Source organism: Astatotilapia calliptera, chromosome 11, assembly GCF_900246225.1.
Source record: "Astatotilapia calliptera chromosome 11, fAstCal1.2, whole genome shotgun sequence".
Taxonomy (NCBI): domain Eukaryota; kingdom Metazoa; phylum Chordata; class Actinopteri; order Cichliformes; family Cichlidae; genus Astatotilapia; species Astatotilapia calliptera.
This window is the reverse complement of record NC_039312.1, coordinates 28,944,259-28,959,846: the sequence shown is the minus strand read 5'-3', so window position 1 is coordinate 28,959,846 and position 15,588 is coordinate 28,944,259. Positions and strand designations below refer to the sequence as shown.

Sequence of the window (15,588 nt, the reverse complement as noted above, 5' to 3'; positions counted from 1 at the left end):
GGGTCCTTTGTCATGCAGCAGGTGCTCTTGTCAGTCAATTTGTCTTAATTTTAAAGACCTGTGGGAGTTGCAGTGTATTTGCATCACTCTGTTAAAACACAGGCTGATTGGGTAAACGTTAATTAATCCTCATTCTTACTCCTAATGGACTTAAAATACAACCCATCTAAAGTTGTCTGAGAGAATCTGTGGCCCATTAACATTTTGAACAGCACCATTGTCTTTGCGTGTGTCTACATGGCTAAATCCCTTCTTCTTCTTTATTCTCTTTGCAGTTTGTAAACAACAAAACTGCATCTAGGCCACCACCTGTGGGAAAGCTGCTCCAGTCAGTCCTCTCTACAACATTGTGGTCACAGATTCACTTTATAATTTTTATTTTCATATTTTTCGGCTCCTGTTGTCAGACAGCAGAAAAACAATTATCCTGGCATGGATCCGCTGCCACTCTGATCTCATCTTTGTTTTATAGCATTAGCATCATCATCTTAAAGCAACATCAGCATAACCCCGTATTATTGTAATAGCTACACTGAGTGTTTGACTGAACTGGTATTTAAAATGATAGATGCTGGATGTTTTTTTCACATTAATGCTCTCTAGTACCATTATGCCATTATTTTGGGGGTTCCTTATACCCACTAAACCATCAGGGGTTTTAGGATTTTTCTAACAATATAAGTGCAACTAACTTTGTTAAATGAATAATATAAGTGCAACTAATAGTTTCACTTATATCGACATGGTTTTGCAAAATAATACAATTACTACTTTTGCTCGTCTTCTGTTTTATTTCTAATCCGTCTCATTCATTGCATTTAATAATTTAACAGTCTTAAACAACTGTGCCTGCAGTTTAATTCCTCTGGCTGCAGGCCCCTTGTTAACTGCAGCCACATGGATGGATTTAGGACTGTTTTTTGATCTTAATTCAAAAGTGAGGATGGAAAGAGCTGCCTTCTTGCCTAAAATCAAGGGTTTAAACTTGCTATGATGCCAAGATTGGCCTTCATGAGTTAGTTGAAGTGAGAATAAATAAGTGACAATTCAATTTAGACTCAGCTTAGCTATTAATTAAGACTTTTTGGACCTAAGAGTCAAATCAAGCTTAAATTTACTATTTGTGACCTTCTGATCTTTCAGACCAAACCTCTAGCCATCTTTTTTATTACCCTTCTCTGACGCTTGGGTCACGGTGACAGCAGGCTTCTACAGCTCTTCCCAGGCTTCCCTTGTCACTCTCAACTTCGGCATCACTTTGGCTGAGACCTGATACTGAATGTGATGAATGTAATGTTTTTGAATAAAGAAGTAGAGATATTAAATCATATGTAAGAAAATTTACATATTTTTTATTTTCTTCTCTAGAAAAAGAGAAGAAAGAGGTGTCCAAGGAACCATCAGAGGCGAGCGTAAAAGAAGAAGAGCCGATCAAGGAGACAAAAAAGGAGAAGAAGGAGTCATCCAAGGAGAAGAAGGAATCCAAAAAGGAGTCAACTAAAGAGCCCAAAGAGGAGGCAAAGAAGGAGTCCAAGAAGGAATCATCTTCTTCCAAGGAGAAGAAGGAGTCATCAAAGGAGAAAAAAGAGAAGGAAAAAGAGAAGGAAGGGAAGGAGGCAGGAGACAAAAAAGTGTCCAGGAGATCATCAGTTAAAGTGAAAGAGAAGAAGAAGGAGCCAGAGGCTGCGGAGGGTTAATAGAAACAGTGCGATAACATAATATGCACACACATACAGAAACAAAGCATGTCTAAACAGCATATACAGATACAATATGCACATCTGGGGGCTCGTACATATAAATATACATGTGTTTATATACAGTTCACATTTAAACATATACAAAGCCATGAAATTCAATCAGACACAAATACACATTTATATTCAGTATACACAATAAATACAGTAAATCGACTCAGTCAAGGTCACATGTCTTAGCAGCAAAACAGTTTCCTCCTATTGGGATATTTACATGTTCTAGTAATAGCTGATCTCAAAAACACACACACTCTGCTGATCCACCACATCCAGTAGTTTTACTGTACCCACGGAGAGTGAGGAGGAAGGCAAAGTTGTCCTCCTCTCAGACATTTTGCTGACTTTCTCCTTCCGCCTCAGCAGCAATTGAACCCACAGCCCAGTACCTCCCTAATCCCCAACCACGCCCCGGCCCACGCTTACTTCTGGCTGTGACGTCGCACCCGCCTTGTCGCCCCCTCGCATGGCACCAGGCCTTGCCTGAGCCTCCCCCGTCTGTCCACTAAGAATAAACCGCCTGAGACGTTCAGCCATCCTGCTGCTTCCGGGTAAATCAAGGCCACATCCTACATTTGGTTCCGTCGCCACCCCCTCCGACCTGGGGTTTTATTTTTTTAAAGCTGGGATACTCAAGGACATGCGGTGGCTGATGGACACATAATTGTTGCTGTTGTCGAACCTGAGACTGTTTTTGCATGATGGAAACCAACAGGGTGTTTCCTGAAAAAGCGGCGTGGCAGTCCAGAGTCTACACGGCCAGTTTAATACTCCAGCCTTTTCTGCTCATCCTTAAATAGTCAGGAACATTGTGAAGGGCAGGCTGGTTTTAACAGCTGCGTACAGCAATGTTATCGCAAGATGTTTGCACCAGAGCAAGAAATGTCTTACTGCACTGTACTAAATGATGTCAAAGAGTTAGTTCATTTACAGTAGAGCAACACTGCATATTGTCTTACTTTGGGTCGTGTCTTGTCTTTGTAAAGTAGATGTGTGTGTGTGTGTGAGTGCGGAGGGGTTTCCAAAGATGTCCGACAGCACTTCTGTCTAAGCGCATAGGTCCCTTTACATTTCATAGTCAGAAACATCTTCTCTTTACTCTAAACACCACAAATGCAACCATGTTCAAACATTTTTGAATTATCAAGTCAAAAAGTATGCATTATTTAGGCACCAGGAGAGGGAAGTTTGAAAAGAATATACAATATAAATAGAGTTAGCCAGTCCTCATAAAAAGACGCAAAATAAGATAATTACAGAGGCTCTTTGGTGAGTTTATCATACTGGAACTGGCATGTACAGACTGGTGAGTTTATTGGTCAGCTTAGAATTTAAATGTCTGTACTGGCTGATCAAATTTACAGCATACTGTATGTGCAACACTGAGCTTGAAGGGTGGAGATGCGAATCTGTCTGGACAGTTGAATATAAACCAAAAAGCCGTTCACTGAGTTTTTTCCCCAGACGAAACAATCACTACTTGTTAAAACATATAGTTGCGTCCCTGGTTTAGAGATTTATAAAACAAATATGTGATATTATATTGTAATATATAATTTTGGACACACTGACTCATACAAATCCACTTAAAACGCATAAATTTAATAGCTTTGAGCTATATTTAAGTCAGAATTGAAGCTTATAGACTTCAGCCATATGATCTGTGCCAGCAGCAATCCCAGCGGCTCTGCACTCCTCTACAAGTCAACTGTAAGCATCATGTCTTTATGTTTAGTTTCAGCCCTTCTGTCTGCTGGGAAATTTATATTTAGTTTGTATTGTGTAACAGAGTCCCTGTTTGCAGCAGTGCCTACGGCTACTGCTGACTGATCTGATCAAGAAATTACATAGTAAGGGTGTATATCTTATTTTTGTATGTAAATATTTTAAAATGTAAACTTTGAGCAGAGGTAAAAACGGATCAGCCGAAACCAGCATCAGCTCATCCTTGTCAAGAAGGACAATTAGGTTAAGTTTGTGCTGTTATAAAGGGTTCCCAGTGAACACAAGGTACTACATGGCAATGTTTTGAATACCTTGAATGTTTATAATGTACATTAGGTTTTGTAATTGTTGTATTAGTGGTGCAGATTTACCAAGCTCTCGTTCCGAGGTTGCTTTTTGTAGCCACAGTTCATTTAAAAAAGAAAGTTTCTGTACTCCAGAATAAGTCACGACTTTGTCATTAGTCTGCAGCAGGTGCAAGATCACCAACGATGTGAATGAAATAAACCATGTTTATGAATGTTTACTAATAAAAGTAGTCAGCTGTAAGTTATCAAAGGTAGTGCTGTAATTGTGTTTGGTGAACTTTTAATGTTTATACATGCGGTGTGATTTCCGTCTACGGTGCCCCCTCCCTATAATGCCGTTCACCTTTCGCGTTCTTGCTGTTTCGCGGATTTTTTTGTGTGCAATTTCGCATGCTTTTTTTTTACAGCGCATTGTGTTCAGCGTCCTCATTGGCTGTAGACCACTGTCAATCAGTCTCCTCCATGCCATGTCTCCTGTACAGTACAGAATGCGTTCAGCTTGTCGAATTTACATAAATCTGCGATCACTAGCAGTATGACTCTGAAGTGCTGTACTGCATATTTATAAATTTCCCCCCCAACAAACACAACAATGTAGATGAAACATTTTGCACCTGCGGTAGCACCCAAAAGGCAGAGGAAGATGCTAACTATCTGTGATGGACCGAGCAGCGAAGGAAAACATAATTGGTTAAATCATGCAAAAAGAATCAAAATCTTGGGCCAATAAAAGAGGTCAAAATAACAGAACTCTACTCAAAGTTGACAACAATACTGATTAATTCTGAACCAAACCAGTTATTCATTGTCCTGTAAATTAATTCCTATATTTAAAGAAAGACAAATGTGAACGCAATGTTATGTATAAGCCTCTACACTAACATGGTGGATATTACCAGCGTGTGGCTGTAAGTGCAGCCATCACACTATCGCACAACAAGCTGGACTTCTGGACATGCTAAAGGAAGGTAGGAGTTACTGTATTTTTCAGATTATAAGGCGCATTAAGCGAAACAAAAAAGCCAGATAAGTCAAACTTTACTCAAGTCATTGTTCTTGCTTCCTTCACTTCCGTACCATTGATTCATTAATGTTGTATTCTCTTACAGCTGCTCCATTGCCATGTTCGGGACCTGAAAACAGGGTATGATCTTTAGTTTCATTCTATAATACTGGACTTATTTTTCTACAAAGGTTTAAACTTTAAAAGTGTTTAAACAAGAGAGAAAAGTGTGCACATGTTCATGCCTGTCTGAGAAAACTGTATAAAGTGTGTAGTGAGGGGTTTGACAGCCGTAAAACATCTATAATAATTGTAAAAAATAAAGTTGGCTACTTTGCGGATATCACCTATCGTGGGTTATTTTTAGAATGATAAACAAGGGACCACCGTATATTTGTCTTTGCTCTCCTTGTGCAGTAATATGGTCAAAACATGTCACTGAGCTGAATTCTTCTTTGCAGAAACACAACAACAGTCATTTTTCTTCCTGCAAGGAGAAGTTCTCCACTACTCTTCCTTTGGCGCTGAAGCTGTAAGTAAATCATAACTGTTAGAAATTTCCTGGATTTCAACACCAACTTTTTTTCAGCTTCACAATATTTAATGACTTTTTAGTATAAAACAGCACATTTAAAAAAACAAAGAAAGTTCCCATTTCCTCAGAAAAATAATACCAGTTTCAATAGCGTGTCACAGCTTTTCATCGGTCAGACATCCAACGTCATTACAAAGAAATACACTGACATGGCTTCTTCATTCAACCTTTCTTTCTTTGGTGTGGTATGGTAGACCATGTGAGATGGGTTTGTCGGTACAAAGGCTTCAAAACTGACTGTGATTCAGACTTCTGGTTCAATTAGCAGCTCATGTTCATTCTAATTGGGGCGATTGTGGCTCAAGAGTTGGAAGTTCGCCTTGTAATCGGAAGGTTGCCGGTTCGAGCCCCGGCTTGGACAGTCTCGGTCGTTGTGTCCTTGGGCAAGACACTTCACCCGTTGCCTACTGGTGGTGGTCAGAGGGCCCGGTGGCGCCAGTGTCCGGCAACCTCGCCTCTGTCAGTGCGCCCCAGGGTGGCTGTGGCTACAATGTAGCTTGCCATCACCAGTGTGTGGATGTGTGTGTGAATGGGTGGATGACTGGATATGTAAAGCGCTTTGGGGTCCTTAGGGACTAGTAAAGCGCTATATAAATACAGGCCATTTACCATTTAATAATGTTGCAAACATTAGATAGTTTCCACATTTTACAAAGGCATCCAGTGGGGTCAGTCATGCCACAGTTTGGCACCATTTCTAAATTACCCCAGGCATCTTTTTCTGCATTCTGTATTTCTGCATATCAGATAACATACATACATAATAAGTTGTTTTATTTTAATTTAGAGGTCTATAGCTATGGTGTAATTATAACCACTTTTTTATATACAGTGATGCCTAATAATAGATGGATACAATCTAAATTAAATCACAACTATCACACAGAAAACTCACATCCATTTTTTATGATAGTTCTGTGACTAATACCTGTTATGGACCCCTTTTGCAATCAGAACTGCATTAATTCTTCATAGCATAACTTCAGTACGGTGTTGGACTCATTCCTAGGCATGGGTATCGTTTAGGTTTTATCCGATACCGGTGCCAAACCGGTACTTTTGAAATGGTGCCGGTGCTTAAATGGTGCTTAAAGAATGGAGAACACAAACTTTGTCCAAAAACCTCTCATGTTTAGCTTTTTTAATGGATTGCATTTATATAGCGCTTTTCGGGACCCCTCAAAGTGCTTTACAATACCACTATTCAGTCACTCTTACATTCATACACTGGTGAAGGCAAGCTACAGTTGTAGCCACAGCTGCCCTGGAGTTACAACTTATTGTAATAAGATAACAACGCTAGCCTTTTCTGCAGCTATAGGGCATATATGGTATCACTCTTGGCTGGAAGCAGTGCTTAAACAATGGAAGAAAAAAAAAAAAAACACAAACTTTGTCCAAAAACCTCTCATGTTTAGCTGTTTTCCACTTTTTCTTTGGTCATTTTAGCCTTTTTGGCCAGGGTGAAGGGAGCATCTGCCATTAAACAAGAAGACAGCCGCATGTAACTACGGCAGTGTTTGCTAGTTCACCTTACATGCATTAATTTAATAACGTGGTTAGCCTACTCAGCGTAAATTACACACGAACAACATTAAGCTACTCACCCAGAGAAGAACGACTGCTGCTGCCATCACCATCCGTCATCATTTCTGCTACACTGGCAGGGCTAGGGGCCAGGACTCTCCTCTTTGGGTTCTTGGGGGATGTCGCTAACTCCGGGTCCGATAACAGGCACCACACCCGCAGTAGATGTGCTGCTCGGTGTGAGGTCTTGCAGCAAGCTATGAAATACGGTGCATTTCTCGGCTTTTAAAAAAACATTATGCATCGCCAGGTGTTTCATCACATTCGAGGTGTTACGTCCTTTGCACAGTATCACAGTATCACCCTAAAGCACTTGTTGCAGGCTGCTGAGAAGTACAGTGAAGTACAGCCAGACTTTTACCGCTTCGCCTTGGGCACTTTTAATCTGTAGCTCTGCTCTAAAAGAACGTACGTACCTGGGCCTGCCTACTATCCTTGCAAAGGTAAAATGATTGGCTAGAATCTAAAGTGTATGACATCTCAGGGAAAAAAAGCACAGACATGTGCGCTGCTTTTCGGTCTGGTTACTACCGTTTATGTCAGAACCGGTGCCATAATGGGACCAGATACCGGTACCCATCCCTACTCATTGCTCAGATATTTGCTCCATACTGACATGATAGCATCACACAGTTGCTGCTGATTTGTCAGCTGCACATCCATAATGTAAATCTCCTGCTCCACCGCATCCCAAAGGTGCTCTATTGGATTGAGATCTGGTGACTGTAGACCATTCAAAATATGCCCAGAAATACCCACCAGCATCCTGTAACAAAGCAGTTGGGGTGGATCAAGGCAGGATGTATCCATGCTTTCATGTTGTTTATGTGAAATTCTGACCCTGCCATCCAAATGATGCAGCAGAAATCGGAACAGCAATTTTGGTGAACCTTTGTAAATTGTAGCCTCAGTTTTTTGTTCTTACCTGACAGACATAGTACTGAATGTGGTCTTGAGCTGGTCCTGTAGCCCATCTGCTTAAAATTTGATGCATTTAGAAATGCTGTTCTGCATGACTTGGTTGTAACCAGTCTTTACTATTTACTATTGCTATCAGCTTAAAGCAGTCTGGCCGTTCTCCTCTGACTGGAAATTCACTGGATATTTTCACACCATTTTCCGTAAACCCAAGAGTCAGACCAACCAAAATCTTGCCGTGTTCAAAGTCACTTAAATTACCTTTCTTCCCATTTTTGATCCTTAGTTTGTTGTTCGGTCTTTTTGACCATGTCTGTATGTATAAATGCATGACGTTACTGCCATGTAATTGGCTGATTAGATATTTGTGTTACTGAGCAGTTGTAAAGTTGCCAGTGAGTCTATAATAATTGTTGCAGCAACTTAGGTCAGCAACTTGTGCATATTTAGCATACAGACTGGAGCAGCCAGGGATCGAGCCACCAACCTTCCAGTTTGTAGATTTGGTACTCTACCTCTATCCAGAGCTACACCCTCATTACTGTACATTCTGATGTGTTTATATTTATGTTTAAAAAGCACCAGAAGTTCCTCTGAGATGAATGAAGTTCTAATCTTATATTTGTAGCAGAGACGAATCCACAAGAAACAAAATGCTCATTTAGACTAGTTACCAAAGCTTCACCTTGGAGCAAAGACGTGTCTATAGGTCTTTCAGCATGCTTCATTCAATTTCACCTTTTTAGTGCAACGATTGCTTAACTTAGTAAATCTTGGGACAAGATTTTCTTCTTTGAATTCCAGCAAAGATGACCTTTTCACATGGGCAAACGGTTAAATGTGCAAATTTCCATCATTTCTCACACTCTTACATTTCTGTGTTTCCACAGAGAGTTGTGGACAAAGAGTGAAAGCCAACCTAACACTTGTCAAGTTGAGAAACGGAGCTCAGTCTGACAACTTTTGAAGTGATCCCCTTTTGTTTATTCTTTTCCCCTCTTTTTGGGCTGCACGGGCGAGATCAGCTGCAGATTGGGTAACGGTGCTAAAGCAGAGCTGCTGCTGTTTAAGTTGGCAGCAGCTCCCAGTGTGTGTACATGTAGGAGCGCTACAGATAGAGTTACACTGCCACAAAAACTCTCTCAATTTTTGTTTCCTTTTCTCATTTGGTCAAATATTTTCATTTCACTCTTTCAGTTCATACCTGCCATTACGTCTCTCTTTTCAAAAAACGTGATCTTTGTTTTTCTTTAGTTATATTTATCCCCACTGTCATCTGTCTTTACAGTTTCTCGTGAATTTCTTCTGTTCTTATCCCTCTTTCCTCTCCCAATGTTTTTTTTCTCTCTGTTGTATCCTACATCTCTCGCTCTTGCTCACTCCTTATCAGTTTCTTCCTTTCGGTATTTTTTTAAAAACTGTTTAGGTTTCCATTTCCTCTTTCACTAACTCTTTCCCAATCTCTTACTTATGGTCTTGATTATCTTCTTTCATCGTCCCTTTTAACTTTCACCCTTTGGTCGGTCTCTCTTAGCATTTTTATCCTCTTTCCCACCACTTCATCCCTCCATCTGTCATCCCTCACAGAATTACCTGACTCTCTTTGTTGTTTTCTTTCCTCTTTCAGCACTTTGCAGCTCCTTCTCCACCCATAGCAACTTTTCCTGGAAATCTTTAACTTTTTCAAAAGCTCAGGAACTCAAAAACTCTACCCCCTTTGTCCACATGACGTTCCAACTTTAGATCTTTGGACATATTTCTGACCTTACCAAAAAAAAGAGAAAAGAATAAAAGAAACTCCCTGCATCCCTGGAGCACAAACAGAAATAGTTTTCGATATTTGTGTAGAATAATAAACATGCGTCGGGTACGAACAAATGGAAATGGTCAAAAGAAATGGATTAAACTCAACTAAAGAGACAGATGAAAAATATCTCATAAGGTTCGAGGAGTGTTTGAAAATGTTACACGTCCACTGATTTATGGTTCTTGCAATACTTATTTTTGTATGTCAAAATCGGTTAACTAGTCACACAGAGCTCAGCTCTTCCTGCGAAATGAATGTTGCACAAGAATCGGTCACATGTGTAGTCAGCGTGTTAGTCTCACACTGGAGTGTGTTTATCTGGAGCATTTTTTGTGTGCCTGTAATTGTTTCGGATGAGTTTGCGTTCTTTTTTCATTCTGTCCTGTTCTTTTTTTTCTTCTGCTCATTCTCTTTTTCAAACTCAGCATTCATCTTGAAGGTTGAAGATAAAATAAAGATTTCCAAAAAAAGGCCGCTGCTGTAGAACAGACAGCTAAAAGATCCTGTGCCAAATCCAGGTCTGTTGGATGCCCAAGCTACTTTCTGTTCCACCATTTGGTTCGTTTTTCCGACACAAAACAAATTAGTCCCCACTTTTTCTTCCTGTCTCCTTGCCTCCTCCTTTCTTTACTTTTGCCATTTCTCTCTGTTTCATTCTGCTTAGTGTTTATGTGTTTTAAACACTTTCCCAGATTTAGTTTTTTTTTCCTCATCAGTAACTTCTTCCCTCTTTCACGCCTGTAGTAAATCAGCACTGATGTGAGGAACCACTAAACGTAGCTGCACACGCCCAACTGTTAAAAACATCAAACAATACTTCAACAATCAAAGTGTAACGGGGCCGCAGTGGCAGTTTGGACAGAGCGCAGAGTTGGGATTCAGACACTGAGGAGCAGACGTCTCTTCTGGGGTTTTATTTCCAAGCTTATTTCTGTCTCTCTGGGTTTAAGGCGTAAACAAACTGGATTAGATAATTGCCGCATCATTTTACTCTCGCTGCAGATTTGAAGCGTCAGCAACATTTCATTTCTGCCACGGGGAACTTAAGCTCGGATTTCTTTTTTTGTGTGAACAATACTGATCCTGTGTTTTGATCCCAGTGGAAAATTACAAGAAATGATCTTTCCTTGGTAACGCAGCTACATTGTGTTTTTACTTCACAAAGTGATGTTATCACATTTCAGTCTTTTATGTGAAAGGACAATAAAAAATAGTATTTATGATATGATTTGTTCCATTTTGTAAGAATTCATCTTTGTGTCCATTTTTGCCATAAAATTATTTAAAATAAATACGTTTATTTATCTACTCATCACTTAATGCACAGTGTTTTAAATTTACAGAGATTCAATACAAACATCTTCAATATATTTGCTATAAAAACACAGTTTTAGTGCAATAATATTCCCTGAATTACACCGAATCAAATTTTATCTCTTAAAAAAAAATGTAGGCATTGACTTTAATTTTTGTGATCATGGGAAATAAAAACTGAAAATCATAATTTATACAAGTGTCATGAGTCAGAGTGAAAGGTTTGTAAAATTTCTCCAATAATAACTTTTATGAAAAATATCTTGTCCCCCCTGAAATTATACTTGGATTCAAGTTTCTTTGCATCTCTCTGATCATTTCTCTGGTGATTTGTCTATATCATGTTTTCATGACACGTTGGCAAGTTATATGAAACCAAAACTAAATGTGAAAGACCCTTTTAGTTACGCAACATAAAAATAAAAATATATTAAATGTTGGTTGTCTTTATTGGAGAGGTTGAAGCCGTCAGGGAGCCCTGTTGCCGTGGAGAAGGTGTTGCTTGGCCTGCAGAGATGTTTAGGTAGATCATAAGGGTCAAAGTGAGTATTTCTTAATGTTGTGGGATGATACGTGTATGTCTCCAAGCTTCAGAACTACCACTCTACTTCTTATTTTAGCTGCACTCTTTAGGAGTGGATCATCTGCTTCAATCTCACCTCAGCATCCTCCTCTGTCACATCAACCCTCTGCATGTGCTCCTTCACGACCTCCATTATTTTCTCTGAGGTCTTCCTTGTTTTACCCATATTCACCATCCTTTCTCCAGTATCTCCAAACCATCTCAGCCTTGGCTTTCCAACTTCGTCTCCAGACTGTTGAACCTGAGCTGTCCCTCTGATGTACTCATTTCCAGTCTTGTCCATTCTGGTCTCTCCCAGTGGAAATCTTAACATCTTCAATTCTGCCACCTGCAGCTCAGCTTCCTATCTTTTTATCAGTACCACTGACTCTGAATCATACATCACAGCAGGTCTCACTACCATCTTGTGAGCCTTATCTTTCACTCTGGCAGTTCTTGTTTTCATAGTGAAGCTTAATAATTTTTGGCTGTACTTTCAGGTATTTTCTCCTGCACATAAACAAACCTGTTGCTGAATGTGTGCAATTCACTTTGTCTCACATCAGCTGGGTTTGAATTCCTACTCGTTATGTTTTTTTTTCTTTGACATGTAAAAACAGCCACTCTCAACTGATCTCAAAGACGACATCCCCACATTTTAATTATAGTTTGCTCTCTTTAATGTCTGATCCAGCTTCCAGGTTTGCTGCAGCATTGTTTCCCCTGATGGACTATTTCCACAAGTCACTGTGTGGCTTCTAAACTTTACCTTATTATGATGTATTAAAAACAAAAACCGCAAGTCTCCCTTTTCTAAATGCTAGACATTCTTTACATATTTGAAACCTGCATGGATTAAAAGACGGTCCTCGTGTTGAGAAAAGCATCTTTCAGGATCTTTTGCTTGTTAGGCAAATATGTGAACCACTACACTGTGAAGCCTGCATTGATTAAAAACACACAAATGACCCTAGCAGCACTTTTATTTTCATAATGATGGTTTTTGTAGGTAATGCTTTTTGGCCCAGCTGAGTGGCATTGTCATGTGAAGGTCTCCCTCAGTCATGGGTGTAATAAAGAGAGCTGGATAACATAATCTACCAAGTTGTTCTGCTTGCTTCCACAATTTTAGCCCCTTTTGATCATGCGCTATGTAGCTATGGGATGAAATAAAGTGTCTTCTACACTTTCCAAATGTTAATCTTATGAATGGATAAGGGTGTTTGGTTTTTTTAAATAATAAAACAAGTCATTTCCTGAGGTTTGTAATACACTCAAAGATTTGTTCACCATTTTACAGCAACTACTGTTCCAGTGTCCAGTGTTATTGTCTCTTGGAGGAAAAAGACTTTTTGCGCCAGCGTTAGTCACGTGATATGAGAAAGTTGTAATAATGCTGTTTGGCCACTGTGCAAAAATCACAGCACAGTTCCTTGCTTCTGTGTGTGTTCCTGTGCTGGTCCAGAGCAGCGGGTAATGAGCTGAAAACTAATCTCTGCTGCAATCATGGAAAACCCCTCCTCGCAACTGCAATTTGACTGTTTTTCTTTTTCTAACTTGAGCTGAAATTTACAAAGTCAATTATCTGCCAAGTGAGTTTCATGACCTTTGGGCCCTTAAAACCTGTAAGAACAGCATTCCTTGCTTCCTTCCTGCAGAATGTCCTTTCTGCAGATATGTGGCTTCTGTCCGACAGCAGTGATACATGCCAAGAGATTAGCTTGTAGCCCGACTTCCCCGTAAGAAACTTGTAAAACCAGATGAGTACGCAGCGTGATAGATCCCAGAGCTCCCGCACTAGTACAGCAGCTCTCTAAAAACATACCTCCCTGCTCTCTGAATGATACATGGAAAACACTTCACTTCTTCACATAAGCAGCTTGAGCTGTTAGTTACGTCTTGAAATATACAAGGCACCAAACCCTCCATTTTGCATTTACACTTTACACACAGTTTCCAGGGTGTTCGTCTGAGGCTGTTCATAACTGCCTCCATAAACATCTTAAATATCTGCAGTTTAGTTCATTACAAGGATGTAAAATGCAACAACTTCATGTCACAATTTGGGGTTTTATTGTGTAGCTCCACCTTATGTGCTGCCAGCTGTGATCCATGGCTGCAGGAAGAAGCATCAACATTTTCGTTACTGGCAACATCGACATCCAACTCATTCATCTGACTCGTGTTGGTGGTTTAAATATTAAATGTGGGATCTTTTTTTTCATTATTTATTCCATCTCACAGGTACCACTTTGTAAGGTGACATGTTTTATAATTAAGTAGCTTAAACTGTTGTTTTCTCTGATGACTCCAGTTGGACCAGACAGAAATGTTTCAAAACCTTCTGCTTTAATCGCTGTCACGTGTTATTCTTACAGTGGATAGATTCTATCCATTCTCTCTTTTTTTTCCTCTAGCAAATGATGCAAACATCCAACACAGTTTGACTGGACATTAAAACATCTGCAAAGAGCCAGCTCCCGAGTACAAGGTCAGTGAAATCTGTCCGTGTGTGAAAAGTGCATGTTGTTAATTTACAGTGAGTGAGTGGGCATCATGTGTGCTGCTGCCTTTGGGTCATGTTCACTCAATGGAAGATTTTCAGTTGTGAGATAGTGCCTTGTCCCCTGTTGTGTTGTTATATGTGAGAAAGCGTGACTTTGGACAACATCCTGACCAGGAGCATTCCTGACATCGTCATTGTCACCTCCTCGCCTCTGAGCCAGACCTACCGACTGCAGGGGGGGCCTTAACCTCGGGGCTTTTGTGGCTCCAGCTGCCGTCTGCGGCCAGTTTGAATGCAGGAGGGTCATCACACACCCTGAAAACCTCCTGTGTCCACAAGCCAGCCAACTACCATAAGAAAATGTCTTTTCGTCTCCTCACCTTGCTTTTGAACACATACTATATACATCTGATTTTCTCATTTGTTGATATTTTCACTGAGTTTGTGAGTGGTTACATTAAAATAGCAAATTAACAAAAATTATGAGGTTTGTAAGATGTATGAAGCAGTTTTTAATCCCACAGCTCTTTCAGACTTCTATAAAACTGAAGCATTTAATTTCACTTCAGCACAACTTGATTAATCAGTCTTGGGGAAATTCATTCAAAGCAGCCTGTATTAAAAAGAGGGAGAAAATAAAAGCCAGGATAACAGACTTTTGTCAGTCAAGACTGATGCCATAAAATGGGACAATATATTTATATAGTTTTTAAAGAAAAGTATAGCTGATATTTGAGTCCCAGTAGCACCTGCTTTGGGTTCTGCAGCATCCTTCATGACTTTCTCCAACATTTCCTCAGTCTGTGTGTGTGTTTATGCGTTTGTGTGTAGATGATCATTAAAGGACCATCTGCAGTCAGATCAGGTAGACCCCCTTCTTCTCCCTGTTGCCATCTAGTGGTTAATATTACTGAAATTCAATCTCACTGCAACAGTCTTTACCTTTAACAGGACCTTTCATGGTCTCATTTGAACACACTGTGCTTTTTTCTTTCTCTTTTAACCACATAAAGTCTTTCGCCACACATTATGTCTTGATCTTTATCTCTTTAACACTTGCAGCATGCTTTTTTTTCACAAGCTTACTTTTAAAAGCACAGTTTCCTTTTTTCTCTCTGCAACACACACACAAACACACACTTTACTCTTTGGACTCTCTTCCTCTCTGTCTCATTTGACTGATGCACACCTCAGCTCTGCTTGCACTGGTGTGTGTTTTCAGTGTGCAGCAGCACATTTGGAGCAGCGGCTGATGCTCAGTTAAAAGCTGCTGGGTGGGTCCTAATTATTTCTTTGAAGACTTGCTTTTCCTCCCCGTCTGAGCATCTGATGAGCTTCACTTTAAAGAGGCCAGACACACACATACACAGACACTGTCATGCAACCTGCCTGATCTGTCACATGAGGCTTTGAAATGCTGACTCCAGACTGCAGATTTATGGGAACTTAATGCGGGAATATAGAGACGTTTATGATGTGAAGGAGCATGCTGAGTCTGACACAAAGGAG

At 40.0% G+C, this 15,588-nt stretch overlaps 1 protein-coding gene across 5 annotated transcripts in view; it reads left to right on the top strand.

Moving 5' to 3' along the window:
• The window catches only part of bbs9 (Bardet-Biedl syndrome 9), a 183,924-nt gene extending 169,882 nt beyond the window's left edge, over positions 1-14,042 (top strand). For 4 of the 5 annotated variants that reach the window (XM_026183621.1, XM_026183622.1, XM_026183620.1 and 1 more), the window contains one exon: positions 1,369-4,032. In XM_026183621.1, coding sequence (XP_026039406.1) covers positions 1,369-1,697 — 329 coding nt within the window. In that variant the 3' untranslated portion in view covers positions 1,698-4,032. Of the gene's footprint in view, positions 1-1,368; positions 4,033-13,990 lie in introns of those variants that run through there. The other variant, XM_026183623.1, reaches the window with a different exon arrangement.
• Positions 14,043-15,588: the final 1,546 nt, after the last annotated feature.